Below are 18,820 nucleotides of genomic sequence, written 5' to 3'. Positions count from 1 at the left end.
TACCTGTCTGGGCTACATAATCAGAGAGCTCCTCAATGTCTCTTTTCATGTAGTCCAAGGAGGTACGTCTCAGGTCGTTTACACCAGCGTGGACAATGACTGAATCATATTTGTACCTGCTGTTGAGAGACCTGAGTGCTTGCGTTATGTGGCGGATTCTAGCGCCCGACAGGCAGCTTACTGTGACCTTCTCCTTACTCAGTCTGGTGAGCGGACGTCAGTGTGTCTGACTATGGAGTCACCAATGACTAGTGTGTCTGGCATTGTGTTTGGCCTTAAGGGCTGTGACTGTTTGACACTCTGACTGTGAGGTCTATGTGTTGCAGGTGTTGTGTTCTGAGGTGGTGGTTGTTTGGGTGTCTGCTTTGGTGGCCTCTGCTGTTTTGGTAGATTTTTGATCAGAGCCTCCGAGTACGTCTTTGTGTGTTTATGTGTATGATTTGAGGTTGTAATGGTAATATGTGAGACTGGGTCTATAGTGTGTGTGGTAACCTTCTCCTCCTGACTGGTCTTGCCAGTCCTATGTTGAGAGAGCTCAGCCTCCAGTTTGGCCATATAGTTGCATCTCTCGCATGTATTTGTGTTTTGTGGGAGGAGGAGAGGGTTGTCTGTGTACATGAGGCAATTGTAACATTGCCTCAATATTCCCAGGTTCACCAGCTGAGCAGGAGAGGACACTAGCAACCGATCCCTCGACATGCTAGAAGGAATAGACAAAAAAAACTTTAAAAAAGATTCCGGGGGACGTGGGTGACCGAGAAATGGGGGTTGCCTTTTTGGGGTACTATCTATGACAAGAGTGCCGTATCAAGGTAATAAGTAAGGGGTATTCATTCAACTATTGTTACCACTGAGAGTAATGTTAAGTCATATACCAACAGTATGGTTGTCCCATTTCGGGGGGGGGGGGCACTCCAAGGACTTCAAGGAAGTTTCACTGCGGAATTGGGCAACTTTTAAGGGCAAACTGGAGATTATTCAGATCCCAAGGGAAATACCTCACTTTGTATATAAAACAAGAAAAAAACTTAAATATCTATTTAAACACCTGAAATCCTGCAGTATCATCAGAAATAAGGGTACCACCTGTTGTGGTGCTTTCAGGCAATATAGTTTTGTTTTGAAAGAGACAGTTGTTACTGTAGGGAATCCATCTCTTGGCATATACCTTAGGGATGGTAATTGTGCACTGCGGGGTTGATATACATTGCCATTTGTAAATAAAACAAAAACAAACACCAGCAACGTAGCAATTACAGTGTGCTTATAAAGTACTTATATGTACTTTATACATTGCCATTTGCCAAGGATGTGAGTTTTTTTTTACATTGGTAAGATGGAAAGACAGTTAAGGAAATGGATTTTTGAACATCTTTATGCTATTTCTAGAAGAAGTACGAATAATGTCCTTTTTAAACACACTCTGATTTGTCCTAGATACATTAAATTTAAGTTTGGTATTACTGACATTATTCAAAGAAATGCCAGAGGTGGTTGGTGGGAAACTGAAATAGACAGAAGAGAACTCCTTTGGCAACTTAAATTAAATGCTACAGCCACACCTGGTCTCAATGAAAATGTTACAGTAGTACTTATTTTAAAACTTAAATCTCTTGAGTTATAGGGCTTAGTAGGACACTTGGGATAGTTTAGTTTAGTAGGTCTTGTGGACCATTAGACAAATTTTATTTTGGGTCATCCTAGTACGTTTAAATTTGCTTCTGTTTTTCAGGGGGTTTCAGTTTAATTCAATGGTTGGTACTATTATCATCTTTTTATGAGATCATTTTATTCACGTCATTATTTAAAATTTTGAATGTTTTATATATGCTTTTATAGACAAAAAATGTCACCATTTTAATAACAGACAGAATATATTTTTTTAAATATAGTTTTTTAATTTACTTGGTTAAAGTCACATGACTGTTTTAATTGTATTTAATGTAGGTATTGAAATTTATTTAGTGGTTCTGAAGAAGTCCCAAGTTGTGAGTGATGGAAGCGCTTGACCATTTTGTTAGATTTGTTGTGCTTTTGCTGTGGGAATATTAAATTTGCACCACTATTACGAATTTTGAGTTTCTTCTTCCTGGAATGGAAACTTTACTTTAAGATTCAGAAGTCTGCATTGTTGTAAAATGTTTGCTTAGTTTACTTTAAGATTCAGAATCTGCACTGTTGTAAACTATTTGCTTAGTGCACATGATGTGAGCCTTTTTGGAGTGTTATTAGTTTTTTGGTTCACTGCATGGATCACACTGGGTTTGTTTTATTACAACTTATGAAATATATTAACTCCAAGGATGCCCAATCTCAGAATCAGATGAATACTTGTGTTTTTATTTCATAAAATGATAAGTACACCCTTAAACTCCAAAGCAGCACCATCTCCAAGTTAGTATATTTAGTAAACAGGGTTGTGAGGGGTACAAGCCAGCCTTCTAAAATGACTTACTTAGTAACTGTACACATTACATATATATTTCAAATATTTTAATTATTTTAGTCATCCAACATTTACATTGTCATGGTGTCACTTCAACTGTGACAATTATCTAGAGCCAAGGTTCACACTGCTGTGTGGCTACCCCTGCCATGGTTCTTCTTCCATACCACACACTCACAGCACTCTCACATATATGGCCAATTTAGAGTGCAAAGTCAATCTACTGCATGTCTTTGGACCTACTGCATGTCTTTGGAATGTGGGAGGAAGCCAGAGGAAACCCACACAAACAGAGGGGGGACATGGAGATTCTGTTGCTGTGAGGCAACAATGCTATTCACTGCACCACTGTGCAACAATGACCAAGACCCCTGTTGTTAAATTTTCACTCTGAGATGTTAATACCTCTGGATATGGACCATACTTTGCTTTATACTAACCCCTATTTTGAAGCGCTATAACCTCCAAGTTAAAACATAATGGTAGAATCTATTATAGAGATTCTAGGGAAAATGTTTTTGCTTTTGGAGTCCTTCTTTCACCTTTTTGCCATGTGTGATTTTGGCTGTGTTTCCCAGCCATGATTCAGCTGACTATATTTTAATTACATGAAATGATTCTTGTTTATTTATTGCTTGTTTATCCTAAATGCAAACTTTAACAAAGACTGAAAAAAAGATTTTTGCCAAAATATCAAGTGCTATATTTGTCTACATTATACTGCACCATCAACAAGTTATATACAATCATCATTACTCGAGCCTCCCTCACAGAAAATAATATTTCAACTGCACCATCCATTGGTTGGAACTAATAGCATTCAGAAGAAAGAGAACTTCATCTCAAACAATGAAGGCAAAACCCATGACAGTCACATAACCATGGTCAAAGAATGTGCCATACCCTCTAAAATCATTCCACAAACAGTAAATCACACATAGAAAACAGTAATTATAAAAATATAAAATTAAATACTGTAGGTACAGAATTAAGCCAAAAACAGTACAATGGTGCAAATAAACACACAATGTAATGCTTAGTGCTTTCATATTAAACAATACTTCATAAAAACAGGATAATAATTATTAATACAAAATTTAAATACAAAATACTAAAATCCTTATACTGGTCACTCCTCACTTTTAATTAATGACATGCTTAACAACTTCTTAAAATATGAAATTTAATTATAAAAATATTGTGAAAAGTATGTTTTATTTCCTTTACAGTGACTTCATATATGAAATAATTCTAACAGAAATTATACTTGCATTTTTAGAATTTCTTCATGTGTAATCTGTAATAAACTCAGCAAATGTTTAATAATTCTTCCTGCTAATTGAAAAATTGTTCCAGATGGTTGGGACGGCGTTAGATAATTATTTTTCCTAACGCACAGTTAAGCATTCATCTAAGAAGACATAAGGTGTCTGAGTTACCTGACCTTAGTGTGTAGGATATGCTGTTCTCTTGTTAAGGGTAGTTGCCAGGGGTTGACAAGAACATAAATGTAGTAATCTGTAGGTGAGGGAGTTAAGAAGTAATGTAGCACTGACAGTGAATGACAGCTACTTTGTGTTGGCTAAGGAGTACTAGTGACTTTCTAGATACTAAACATGTTAATGAACCTTTAGATTTCATTAACTAATTTGGAGAGTTCTGGTATTTTGAACCAAGCTGATTGTAATGATTGTTAGTGGATATTCCAGTTTAGGAATAAATAAGTACATTGATGCTAATGGCTTTTCTGTCTCTGTATGTAAGTATGTCAGTCTGTAGGAAAGCTTTAGCACACAAAAGTCAATGTTGGTAAGAATACCTATGTTATTGTAAAAACTCAGGATAAGGGTAAAACCCGGACCTATTGTAATTTTGTATTTGCTTTGTAGGATTAATGTTCCTTGGGATTTTTTTTGCACTTTTGGGTATTAAGACATTTTATGGCAATTCCAAAGATGACAAATGTAGTATGTTTCTGAGAAGCTAATTACTCTGTTCTTATTGAATATCTAATTCAGAAGCAGCTGGGATTCTTCTTGTAATAGCCTTTCTAGTCCAACAGCAGAAGTAACTAACTGGAGTAAAGACTGGGTCATCTGTGTTGATTGTACACATGACACGTGTAGCAAACAAATGGAGCACACACTCCACCACATTTAGACAAACATATTCCCCATAAATAAATGATGGAAAGTCAGACAGAAATGAATTAATATAAACAGAGAGTACTAGAAGTCCTAAAACTGAGCTTTGTAGAACTTCAGCTTTGAAAACACCAGTGGAAGAAGAGTTTGTACTTGAGAGGATATGAAAAACTCTGTCTTTAAGTACTGGCTGAACCACATGACGATGCCATTGCATATTCCACATCTATATAGTGAGTCTAGCTGGCAGTTATGGTGTCCTGCTTCAAATACCCTCTTTAAGTCAATGAGTTCTTCATGTAATTGTCTTTTTCAACATGTAGATAGATTTGATTGGTCACAGACTAGACAACTGTAAGATTAGTAAATTCAGGGTGAAATCAATTTCAGATAGATCTGGTTGGTAATACACTTAATAGCTATAATATTAATAAATTCATGTAAAAAATATTCCATTTTTCTGAGAGAACTATATATGTTTCAAAATTTTCTGTAAGTTGTGAATAAAGGACTTTTTCCAGGATTTTATTAACTAGATTAGCGATGGGTCAATAACTTTAGGGGAGTTTGACATTCTAAAGGGTTACAATAAGGGTATATTTAAAGCTATGAAGGTGGTAAATGTGAGATTGTATGTTTGGGGAATTAGTTTGCTGATGATTAGTGATAATTAGATTGGCTTCCAGAGATAACTAGACTGGCTTCCAAAGCTACACACAGTACTCAAGGTATGAACTGACTGGGATCCTGGAGTCTACCTCCCTGGTGATAAAAAGTGGTATTTTGTTTGTGGATTCCACTGCCCACTCACTCTGCTACTAGTTGTCCATTTGAGGTGTGATTCAACACCTTCATATACTTTTCCTGCTCTTTTTCTATCTCTTGTACTCCTCTGTTGTTGTCCAAGTACAGTATTTTGTGCCAAAGCAAACAGCTTAAAAATAACACACAGACACAGTAGATATAGTTTAACCTCAATGAGATCTATATTCAAAATGATAACACCCCATGCACCACATGCCGTGCAACTCATATTTGCAAGTTCAATACCCTTAAAACTATGCACCCATATATAATACTTTTTGATAAACGTTAGAAAATACACCTATATATGTATTACACTGATTATTTATAATAAAACTTAACACAAATTAAATATATAATGGACTACTTACATGAAAATTAAACTTTATGGACACTCTCAAAGATATTCTTAAGACTGACATTTTTCGGTGTTTAGACAGCCCATACTTCTGACTGGTTTCTTCAATGGTGTTCTACATTTGAAGGATTTAATTGGATAATTTATACCAGACAGCTAGTGCTGCTTTTGAGGTGCTTCTTGTGATACCACAGCTTTGCTCAGTGATATAATTTCATGAGTCTCTCTGTGCAATGATTCACCTTCATGATTTTCATGACTTTGTTTTTCATGTAATAAGACTGGTTGTGCCACTTTTAGATGATCCTCTTTCTGGAACTTTTGATATATTTGTCTTGCACAACTGCCTGTAATTTCTTCTATACAAGCTTTCCATCTTTCTCACAGCCTACATAAGGTTCTTAGTTTGGCTGTTTTACCAGAAATTTCTATTTAAGTGTGAAGATTTTCACATAGTTCGGGGAGCTTTTCTTTGTCTCAGGCCTGTAGGTCTGGTAGGCATCCACAGTTTCTGTTATAGAATAAATTCTGTCTCTGCTAATTTTTTTTTTCTTTTTGAGTTCTTTTACTTTGTGTTGACTTTTAGGCATTGTTAATGTAGTGTATGTTTGTAATCTGCTTTACAACTTTTGCCAAATAAAAACTGAGCTGATGAGAGAATGAGTCTCTGCAATGGGGTATTTCTGTATTCCAAAACTACAAGATGACAAACAACATAAGTTTTCTTACTACACTTTCTCGTCACAGTCTTCACTGTTGGTAAAATTATCTTTATGTTTTTCCCTTCCACTATGTTAAACTAAAAGGTCTTTCCTGCTCCACCACTCAAACAAGGTTATCATACTTCTTGTTTTCCAAGCCTCAGGTGATTCTGAACTCGCCAGTGATCAGCTGAAGATTTGCATCAAGATTCTGCCAACACATGATGCTAACATTTCTGTTGACTTTGGGAAGTAGCCCAGTGGGTCCTTATGCTTTAGCCTCCATAAGGGCAGTCGGTTCCTTCTCTACCTCCTAGCTCTGTATCCTGGTGTTTGCTGTTCTCCCCATTCTGCCCTACCTTCCTCTTAGCAGGTTACCCTCTCCTTGTTTCCCTTTATGAAGGCTGAAGTAAAGTATTCATTCAGTGCCTCCACTTTGCCCAGTATTTGGTGTTCTCTCTTCCATCTTTGCTTACCCTGCCCATTTCTGTCCCTCCCTTCCTTCCTCCTTTCTATGTATCTATAAAGCCATTGTTTCTTTCCTTAACCCATTCTATTAACTTCCTTTCAGCCTTCACGTTTATTGACCTCAACATCTGAACTGTCTTTTTCATAGTCTTCATATACTGTATTTCCTCCCACTCCCCACAACCTATTTTCCACATCTTTTAAGCCCTGTGTTTTGCTTTAATAGCTAGACTCACATTCCTGTGTAACCACTTCAGTGTTATGCTCTTTTTGTTTTTTTGTTTTTTCACACACCCTTGTTACTATCCCTAAGTGCGCCATTCCTAGCACATTTTTTAAGTCTTTAGTCCCTTATTTGGTCCCACCTGTCTCCTAACTCATTCTTACCCACTTGCCTAGTACAACATAATCTACTCACCCAAAATCTCATATCATCTTTGCCTTTGTAGTCTTACCCTTTCCCCTTACTCTAAACCACACAGCAGCATGATTAAGCAGGACATCCATAACCCCATCTGGGTTGGTTTTAACCTTGCCTAGAATTCTATCCTTTCTGATGCACCAGTTGTGTCAACTCCTAATGGTCTAGGAACTCAATCAACTCCTGCTTCTGCTCTACTCTGTTACTCACACTCTTCCAGTGTTCTGGAAGTTTCATATCCCCTATGAGTCTTGTCTTCTCTCTTTTACTCTGCTCCTTTCTTCTGTCACTCTCCTGCCTTGGTGTGCCCGTGTGACAATATAGTGTGTGAACCCACCAGATCTCCTTACTTCCTCTAACTTAGCTGCCATAGCAGGTAGCCTAGGTTCTGATCTTCCATCTTTGTTGTTCCTATTTTAATTTTATTTTCTTTCTCTATCTTGCTTCACATATTTATATCTACATCTCTCTCTCTCATATATATATATATATATATATATATATATATATATATATATATATATATTATATATATATATTATTTTAACTAAAATGCATGGCTTCATATTTTAAAATCAGAAATACATTACAAAAGGAACATGAGAAAATAGGCATGTATTATACAAGAGTAAGATCTCTTGCCAAAAACTGTTACTTCTCAAATAAAACGAAATAAAACTACAAATTATTCAGAACTGCCATTTAGGAAAGGAAAAAGATACATGATTGTAATATTCATACCTTTGCAAACCACTAGAAATGCCAGAAATATAGGCAAGAAAGACAGAATGTTGCAATGAAAAAATATCAGAGCATCTGAATGTAATAAACATAGGGCAAAAAATGAAAACTGAGATTAAGATAATGCAAATATAGTGAAAGACATGTTTGTCAATGCTAGAGACAAGATAAAGTAAAAATTTATAACACCAAACAAGATGCAGCAAGGATAAATGAGCTGTAGGTAAAACAGTTCAAAAATATGTCACAAAACATCCAACAGACCAAACAATGTTGTAGGAAGTCACGACTTCAGTACTGTTTAAAAGCTGGAATATCTTTTATTCATGAGGTAAGCACTTTCATGGTGTCACCACCACTTCCAGACCATAACAGAGAACAGTATTTCACAAGACATATATATATATATATATATATATATATATATATATATATATATATATATACTCTCAAATTAATTCAAATAGACCAATAACAAGCTTCAATGCATTTGACTTTCTTAAAGACATACAAACACTAAATTGCCATATTACAATATAAAACTTAGTTTGCAGATACTGTCAAGGGTCATAACCACTCAAAGAACAGTGCAAGAAATTAAATCACTTGGCCACTTACATGCTATGTTGCTATAAACACACAATACCTCATGCATTAAGATGCATTCTGTGTGGTCACCTTCTTAGTAATACATTAAACATCAGAGTGTTTCTTTTGTGTAGTGTGTTAATTTTAGAGACACTTTTCAACAATCTCAGGTAACTGCTAAAATGAGTTTCACCAGCCTCAGAAATGACCAGCAACCTGTAAACTGTTTGGTGGTACGTTTGACCCACAAAGTGCATCGGCATTTTTAGAAGAGGCATCTGAGTGGAAAAATGCCCATGTGCTGTCCTATCCCAGATGTATGTATAGGTGCCTTCTGGGGCTCTTTCTCCTCCCAGATGATGGTTTATTCAAGCCTCTGTGTCACTGAATGACTACGTCATGTGGATAGGTTATTTAAAATATTGAGCTAAATGTTATATATAGTGCATTTATTGCCAGCCTTTCAATGAAAGCTATATATCATCAATTATTCTGTACTAAACAAAAGGGGAATAGGGGTTATAGCATAATACAACATCAGTAGTTGGCCCTAGTGTACTAGTAGAAGACTGTTGAGTGGGACTTCCTGTTAGCTGTAAAAGTGAAGACAGCTAAATGGGAATCATGTTGTTAAGTTCATTGTCCTTGCTGCTCTTTTTTTCAGAACGCAGAACAATTAGGCCATCAAAGGTAGAAAATGTGCCTTCTGAGTATTTTTCTTCTGGACTCAGTTTGAAGGGCAATTGTTTGCCAGTAGTAATAAGTAATATTAACCAATACTCACGAAAGCAAATAGTAACCAGCAAGGAGTCTGATCTGTCTGTGTAGGTCTAAATTTAATGGGGAATCCCAAAATAAATGAACTCCCTTCATCCTAGCACTTCATTATGTATGCCATATGTTATTATATATGTCATGATATGTTTTAATACCATCACAGTTTTTTGTTTCCACAATGTCCTTATGAAGACTGCTTAAGCTTCTTCCAAACAGTACTTCCATCCTCGCATTACCTCGGAGATGCCGTCTCTATGCTTATACTGTCCTCCTTTTTCCCCTACAGGTAATAATGTGCCACTGTTAAAACTGCAGTATTTTATTAAATGGTGTTTTTATCAGTGCAGAACATTCAGCGTTTGCTTTCAGTATTTACAGAGGACTGCTGACAGATGTTCCAATTTGTTGTCATCATCTGACGGTACGCACTAATCTCATTAGGTGTCCCTTGGACAACCTCCCCTATTATCTGATTTCTGTGTACTCAAGCCATTCCATGACAATTTCTTGTTTCATGTATGATTACCTCTCCCTTTCATTCTAGAAGTTTGTATGTTTCCTAGTCACAACTGACGGTACATTACTCTGAATTTCAGCAGCCTATCTTGGTGGGGCCGTGTGCTCAGCTCTTCATTTTATTTCTCCTGAGCTAGTACACTCACCGAGTAACCATGTGACATTGCTTCCAGTCCTAATTGTCTCTAAGGAAATCGCTTTGATTTGGGGGGTAATAATCATTTACTTGATTCACTTGAGTACGTAAGAGGTAAATAACGACGTAGCGTCACTAATGGAACTGTGTCTTCTAACGTAATCATCTCTGGCAGACTGTACCCCACTCTTACTGTACCCCAACATTCGTGACTAGCGAGGGAAGATGAATTATATAGAGCAGTCTGATTCTCCATTCTGGCAAACAAGATTAACTTCCAATATACCCCAAATTCATACCTCTCAACTGAACAGATTTTTCCTGAATGTCCAGATTTTTGCCATATTTCTGGTGTGTTCCACATAAAATTTGAGTTTTTTTAGTGATTGAAGTCACTAAATAATAACATACGTTTAAGTTTCAGATTTCATATCCATCAAAACATGCATGTTAACACAAATCATGTTATTCCAACAACTTTCTAAATTTATGAATAATACTTCAATCTGACCCTATTTTGGGGGTCTTTGTCCCCCCATTATTTTATGCTGTGCCCAGATTTATTCTGGTAAGAAGTTGAGAGATATGTCCCCATAGCAGTACTATTGATAACGACATTTGTCGCATGATAAGAGTCTACACTATAATAAAAGAATATTACTTCCCAGTAAGACTTTATTAATATTAAAAACGTTACCCGAATATAATTTGGCTAGCGCATTACATATCACTCACTTATCTTACAATAAAAATGTTATCTTTTTTTTTCTTTCTCACGCAAAGAGTGATGCTTACAATGTCATAAAATATAACACAGCTTGCTTTGTGAGGCGCAGGTTTGAGATCTGTGACCTCTGGTTGTACAGTCCTTCGGGAACTGTGTAAATAGTACTACCGTTATTGTAGTCTGGGTAGCCTGTCACACTGTCACACAACAGCATGGCAACCGACCTCTTGGCAACATCAGAGCTATTCATTCTTATCTGGCCAATGCATTGCAGCTTGCAGACTTGGTGTAGCTAGGCATACGCTTTACATTCAGCTGCGCACATATTCTTATTCTTTCCAGGATATCACTCAGAAACATTGTGTATCCTAAGACCAGAAAATGCAGCCAACTTTATAATTTAATACCTGCTGCTACACGTGCATACTTGCTTATAGTCATGATTATTAAATGTGCTTATGTGGCTGTATAGTAAGGGTCTGGTCCAAGAGCCCAATAGGCATACAAAGTCTTAAGACAGTTGACATTTATGGAATCATAATACATATTTTTGTAGATGCCAGTGAAGATCAATACACAAAATATTTAATTTAATGTATACAGCTATTTAATTATGCATATTATATATAATATATTGCTGTGTCTTTCGGCTTTTCCCGGTTAGGGGTCGCCACAGTGAAACTCCGGTCCGCTAATGATTGGCAGTAGATTTTTACGTGCCGAGTTGCCAGCCCTGACGCACAACCTTCAACGAAGGTACGCCCATTCACGCATGTCTCCAGACAGAAGACGCTCTAGCTGAGAATCGAACGGGGCAACGTCTTGCTGTGAGGCGACAACGCCAGTGTGTGTGTGTGTGTGTGTGTGTGTGTGTGTGTGTGTGTGTGTGTGTGTGTGTATGTCAGCAACTTCACCGTGTTAAAGTTACAAAGTATCATTTCAGTTTGGCATACAAAGTTGCGTATAGTAAGTATCACAAAACATTGCTTGATCGTTATACACACTCACTCACACACACACGCACACACCTGTATGTCTCTCTCACACCCATCCACCTATCCATCTGTCTGTCTATCATCTATATGTCTGTCTATCTCTCTCTCTCTCTAGCATACCTATGAACCTATTCTGTACAAAGCAAGAACTAACGGAGGGGCAAAGCCCCAAAAATAAGACCAGCGTTTAAATATTGCTGTTGTAAATAAACTTCAAACATTGTTAGAATTGTTAATAGGATTTGAGTTAGCATACACTTTCCGAAGGATACGAAGTCTGAAACTCAAATTTGTGTCATTGTTTTTGGGACTTCAGTCCTCAGTGGTATGCCAGAAAAACACATTTTTATGAGGAGACCAAAAATATGAGACTAAAATCTGGCTATTCTTCGAAAATTTGGACAATTGAAAGGTATGCTATCTGTCTGTCTGTCTATGTATGTATCTGTCACTCCACACACACACACACACACACACACACACACAGAGTAATATATTCAGTGCAACCCGAACACCAGAAACTTGATGTTATAATATAGTTGTGAATGTTAAAAGCAGGAAATTGCACATCTTTTATTACGGGTGTGGGAGCAACATGTGGTATTAATGTGAGGTGGGATGGGGCAGCAAAATGAGACTGAATAATAAATATTTTTTTTCTAGCCACATTCACGGTCCTAACCTGACTATAACCATTACTGATCAAGTAACAACCCGAGGCAGTAAAGTGTGTGTTTGCTGTAAATTCTCTCAAATTGTTTGACGATTTAATGTAGTCTTAACTACAAGTCCCAGTCGTTAGCATTTTTTTGGTTAAGGCACCCATACTCACTGAAAACTAAAGCATTTGGGTTCCCTCTAAGCACTCAATTTTAATGAATACCCCTGGTTTCCCATTGATTTGTTGAGTAAAAACTAGTCACCTTCTGTTATTTAAGGCAATTTGCCCCACAGTATTGATTACTTCTAACAGTTCTACTGAGATTTTGAGGTAAAAAAAAACTTACCTTAGTTTGCACGACCACAAGCAAGGGTAGGAGCAGAACGGGGGTCAGGTAAACGATTAGAAATTTCTTAAATCTCCATAATGTTTTAAGACATGATGCCATGTTCTGAAAAAGACAAACGGCAATGAGCTGTCAGGAATGAGAAAAAAGTATACACTGATTTAAAACTCATGGAGAACAGAGACTTAAATATTAACACGCTTCTGCCTTTGCCTGCCAGCTTAATTCACCAGTAGGATCATTGTTATTATCATCAGTGTGGGAAGGCTACATGTGGTCCTTTACATGCACACGCATCCACACCTTAATGCAAATTAGAAACCGTGGCTTTCTCAGCGTTTAATGTGGTCAAGGCAGAGGACAAGTACTTACCAACCGTTCTACTTTTTCTTGGCTTAAAAACACATTACAAGTCAGTAGGTAAATCTGGAGTTCTCATACATATTGGTTATTGCATCAGCAGTTTCTGGTTTGTAAAGCACAGAGTTATTCATTTTTGCAAACATGCTGTCTTGCCTTTTGCGTTGCTAAAGGGACTTATGGCCAGCAATTAGAGCAATGAGGTTTTAGTCATTCTAAGGTGCAGTTAAACTTTTTTTTACTATTCTGATTTTTAAATTAGTATTAGGATGACCAATACAGTATTTTGTAAAGAAGTTTAGCTATGAATTTGCTATTATACTGTACCATCATCTGTCCACTGAAAAAAAAAATAGGAGATCCCAGAAACATGAAGACATGGATACCACCGTGGGTAAAACGCTGGCAAAGCAAAGTGATAATAAAACGCAGACTGTTTAGATGAAAGGATGGACAAACAAGGCACCCATACTTCTCAGCTGTCCTTGATTTTCAGGGATGGCTCTGATTTTAGCTCGGAATTTTGATGGAGTGGCTTACAATAAAAAAAAAATAGTCATTATTACTTCCGAAAATCCTCGTATTCTATTATCTTCAGTAGACTAATAATTAAACGCTGCCCGTGATCTGGGAGCTTTATTCCTGATTCTTGAGATAAGAAGTTCTGAGCTATGAAGGTAGAAAAATCAGTGTTAGTGCTTATCATATTCCGTGTCCTTATAACTGTCATTGCAAAAGGACTGGGGAGGCAAAGGCTGTCTTTTTGTTGATGAAGCAGATTCACCCAGCACGAGCTGATAACTGACAAAGTGGAGGAAGCAGATGACTTGGTAAGACTGGAGGAATATGAAACACTGCAGCTTAAGTTAAAATCAAGTAAATGCAGAGTAATAAAGAGGAATACAAAGGTTACCAGTGTATATCTACCAAGTTAAAGGCATGTCTTGTCACACCAGGGATATCACAGTACCAGTCTGTACTTCACTGAGGAGACATATAATTGAATACAATGCGGCATTATGTAGCCTTCAAACAAGTCACCTGAAAGAACATTAAAAGTTATAAAGATTCCTAGCTAAAAAGATCAGCCAACTGGAAAATGTCAACTATTCAGAAAGGCTTAGCAGCTGTCATTATATTCTCTCTATTATAGGGTACTAAAAGGTAACCTTTGTCTGGTATATAAGCAATGTCTCATCTCACACTGTCTGAAAGTCTATACCTGGAATGCAGTGCTTGCAGGAGCTAACACCAAAGTGGAGAACATAATACTGAAAATAAGTATGAATAACAAAAAAATTTAGATACATTACACATCACTTTACTAGATTATACAATAAATTTTCTTACATGCAGAAGACACCATTCGTAAACTTCATTAACAATTATCTTGATATATATATATATATATATATATATATATATATATATATATAGTGAAAGTAGAAATATCAACATGGGCTTACAGTAATCAAGCTTCCTGAAGGCTAGTAGGCCATAAGCTTGGCAAGCAAATCTATGAATATAGCTATTGAGCTAAAACCCTTTAAAAGACTGCACAGCTGGAAGGGGTGTAGTAATGACAAATGAGAAAAGAGACTTAAGGTAATCATATTAGATGAACTGAAGGTAAGCAAACAATGTGATAGACTGTCAAAAAGATTAGAATAAGACAAGCATGCACAGGAAAGGGCATCACCAGTGGAAAACAAGAAATAGTTATTTCTGTATATCCACGTGTAATAAAAACCCCATATAAGACATTCTGTACAGTTTGGCAGTCCTCATCATTTTTTGAAAAGACAGTGGACAGAGGGTAGAACAAAAGCGATGAACAGTCTTCAACAGAAGACATTTTTAGAGACTCTTCAACTGCATAATACAAGATCTTAACATAGTCTTGAAAAATGGAAGCAAAGAGGGAACATCCCTACCTCTCAACCTCTTAGAGCAAGAAATCTGGACAAATCCATAAATAATAGTCAGACAAATTGCCCCAAAATAGGGACAATCTTTAAATATTGCTCTTAGAAACTTAGAAAGTTGATAGAATAACAGGTTTTGCATTAGCATGAATTTTCTGAAGGTTATTAACTCTGAAACTCAAATATCTGCAATGATTTTCTAATGTCAGTCTTTAATTATTTGCCACTAATTTGTCAGAAAACCACAATTTTATGAAAAATTGACTAAAAATATGAGTCAAAAATCTGGACATTCTGCGAAAACATGTACAGTTGAGAGGTATGAACATGAAGATGGATAACTAGGGTCATTGACAAGAAGTATTATTTCACAAAACAGTGGTGTCAGACTGGAAAAATCTGACTAAAGAAGTAGAGCAATCAAAAAAGTAACAGAGGAGACAAGTATTAAGTAGTCTATCCTGTTAGCATAGTAATGGAGGGGGCAAGTTTTCATTGCATGCTGCTGTAATCTATGTTTCTTTGTTTACTGTTAGCCTGGGATGGTACAAATATGTCCCTGTCACATTTTCTTCATGTCTAAAAAAAATAAATAAGTAAGCAAACATAAATAATTTAAAAAATACATTACCCAAACAATAAATAAAAGATAAATTAAGTAGACAAATAAATAAATAATGATACCTTTCTATTATTCTATATTCTGACCTCTACTTTCTCCAACAAACCCTTACTACTTCCTATCTTAACTACAGCCTCATAGTCTATCCTTCTACATCCCTTTATTTCAGAAAGATAAGAGAATATACCAGGACAACCTACCTCTCTTCCTTCATAGAAAATGTGCCCTTCCTATCTACCTACCTACCTACCTTCTATCAGCTTTCAGACTCCACCACCACTAAATATACTATAGTCATCCTCTTACCTCCTTCTTGATTCCTACATCCCACTACTTGCCATGAAAAAATACAGATCCCTTTAATTAATCATGCTACTTCTCAGCTTTTCCTCTATTATTCTCTATATGCTGAGCCATCTCTCATCCAACCATGACTCAGTAATAGCTTTCAGCATCTCTCCAACTCTTTCCCAACCACCTATTCATACTTCCTTCATAAGCTCTCCACACATCACAGCAAACCTATTTAATGACGCCCCTCACCTTTATCCCAAATGCAGACTGATTAAATCCATTTAAACTCAAATCAAATTAAAATTTACTCTCCAGAAATGATAATCTGTACTACCCCAATTTATTTTTTTTATTTATCCTTCATTGGTGGCGTTACTCCCACTAGGCTAGTAACCTCTCTTCAGGGGAGACATGATGTGCTGTTTATACTACTAGGGATAATTTGGTCAGGGCACTGGTGAGATTCACCTACTCTTTTTGATAAATGCTGTAGAATAACATGTGTTGTACCTTTAGGAAGCATTTCTAAGACTTGAGCATGCATATAAATTGCAAGAACATGTTAGCTTCAATGCCATTTTGTGAGTACAGCGAGAATGTGAACATATATGCATGAGACAGTTAGTTTGTATATATGTTAAAGTTATTTAGCTTCATTTTTATTGTGTTTATACATAAGAAAGCTGCTAGAACAGAACTCAGAATGTTCATCTACTTCATCCTGACTAGATGAACAACATTGTGTCAGAACCGGGATTGCAGAGACTGCTTTTCAGAGCCAATAGGTGCAGAGTTAATGGTGAAGGCAAACTAAGTGAACTGACAGTAAAACAAGGTCAGAAACAAGCTAAAGGTAATGAAAACTTGCATGAACAATTTGTTAAAAAAGATAAAAAAGAACATTATGAGGGCACAAAATGCTTTACTAAGCAAACAAATAGCACAAAAACATTTATTAAGCAAACAACAAGCATAAAAAGCATATTAATTGGACGAAATGTTTGAAATTAAGATATTTGATAAAACGAGCATCTGGAAAGCACATAAGGGGTTTAGAATTACCTCAGAATTGCAAAGCAAGCATGTTTAAAGTAAAACAGACATGTTTAGAGTTAAAACGAACACAAAAGATATAATGGGCATGAAAAGAGGTTAAATGAGCAAAATGAATATAACAAAGGGCAAACGGGGCACATTAAGTATAAATAAAGCAAGGCAACTGTGTGTTCTTTTGGTGAGTTACTGTGTTTTGGCATAAACTACTACTTTGCATTGATTGGAGCTCTGAATAGTATAACTAGAGTTATTCAAAGTATCTCAAAGTGTGCAAAAGTGCTTACAGTGTGTGTTTATTACTGTGCATTTATTCTGAAGAGTTTGTTGTGTGCAAAGTGCCACTATTTCACAAAGTTCAGTCAAATACAACCATTTCAAAAATTTTCTTGTGCTGGGTATATCTATTTGCAGAGTGCCGTCATTACAGAGTGTTTCTTGCACTATACAGAGTTGTTTAGCAAAGTACAGCCATTTTGGGGAAATTTCAGTGTGCTGCGTACTCTTGATTCACAAAGTGCAGTTACTTCAAAATGTTTCTTACTCTGAGCTTCTTCTGCCCAGTTCATTTGCACAGTGCAGTTATTTGAAATGTTTCTTAAAATGATGTGACTTTTACAATGCAATGATTTCAAGAGTATTACAGCACCTGAGAAATGTATTTTACAAAGTTCAGTTATACAGAGGCTTGTTGGGCACAGTTAAAAGTACTGGCATACATTTCTGGCACATATATATATATATATATATATATATATATATATATATATATATATATATATATGTGTGTGTGTGTGTGTGTGTGTGTGTTTCTGCATACTGGCAAAAGTCTTCACTGAGATGTATTAATATGGCAGACGGGTTTTGAAAACCACTACCACTTGTATTTGATCAGAATATTGCAGAGAACTGGAGAATATTTGAGCAGGAGTATGACATATTCATACAAGCAGCATATTCTGATAAAGATGCACTCACCAGGGCATTCATTTTGTTAAACCTAGCAGAGTCAGAGGCCATTGAAAGGGAGCATTCATTTGTATATGCACCAGCAGTGTATGAAGGTGAAGGGGAACATCGTCGTTTTATTGTACAGGTTGAATCAAGGGAAGACCCCAAGTGTTTGAAGCGCAAACTCAGAGAGATGTGTAACCCCCAGACTAATGTTACATTAGAGAGGCATTTGTTTTACACAAGAGATCAAAAGCAATGATAAACTTTTGCAGTTCATATTACTGACCTGAGGAACAAAGCTAAAATGTGTAAGTTTGGTGATTTAAAAGATGAGTTAATAAAGGACAGGCTCATGTGTGGTATTAATAGTGCTGTTGTGAGAAAGATTTTGCTTTGTGACAGTGATTTAACACTGAGCAAAGCTATTCAGATTTGTCAAATCCATGAAGTTACAGAAAGGCACACAAATATGCTTGCAAGTGAAAAGAGCATGGTTTCAGCAGGCTCCAGAGCAAATATAGAGATCATGCAACATGTGGCAGGCAGAAACAGACCTAAGCACATGGCAGCTACAGCTCCTGCAGGTTTTCCTGGGAGGCCCCACAATCTTTCAGCAAGTTCCAAAACTAGTTCAGCTAAAGGAGCATGCTCAGTGCAGTACAAGGGTAAGCCAGCAAAACCCAACTCAAGCTTTATTGTCAACTCTCACAATTGTGGTGCCAACCATGAATCTAAAAGAGAAAAGTGCTTAGCATTTGGTCAGCAATGCCATAAATGTAAGAA

The 18,820-nt window shown here is 36.5% G+C and overlaps 1 protein-coding gene across 4 annotated transcripts in view; it reads right to left on the bottom strand.

Moving 5' to 3' along the window:
* The window catches only part of SLC13A5 (solute carrier family 13 member 5), a 423,982-nt gene that overhangs the window by 253,852 nt on the left and 151,310 nt on the right, over window positions 1–18,820 (bottom strand). The window contains exons 1-2 of one of the 4 annotated variants that reach the window (XM_044054250.1): window positions 13,662–14,024; window positions 12,830–12,934 (exon numbers count right to left, since the gene is read on the bottom strand). In XM_044054250.1, coding sequence (XP_043910185.1) covers window positions 12,830–12,931 — 102 coding nt within the window. In that variant the 5' untranslated portion in view covers window positions 12,932–12,934; window positions 13,662–14,024. Of the gene's footprint in view, window positions 1–12,829; window positions 12,935–13,201; window positions 13,413–13,516; window positions 13,615–13,661; window positions 14,025–18,820 lie in introns of those variants that run through there. The other 3 variants (XM_044054249.1, XM_044054251.1, XM_044054248.1) reach the window with 3 other exon arrangements.

The sequence above is a fragment of the Protopterus annectens genome, chromosome 13.part0 (assembly GCF_019279795.1).
Source record: "Protopterus annectens isolate FY-2018-M chromosome 13.part0, PAN1.0, whole genome shotgun sequence".
Taxonomy (NCBI): Eukaryota; Metazoa; Chordata; order Ceratodontiformes; family Protopteridae; genus Protopterus; species Protopterus annectens.
The sequence above is the reverse complement of the archived record's forward strand: the minus strand, read 5'-3'. Positions and strand labels throughout refer to the sequence as shown.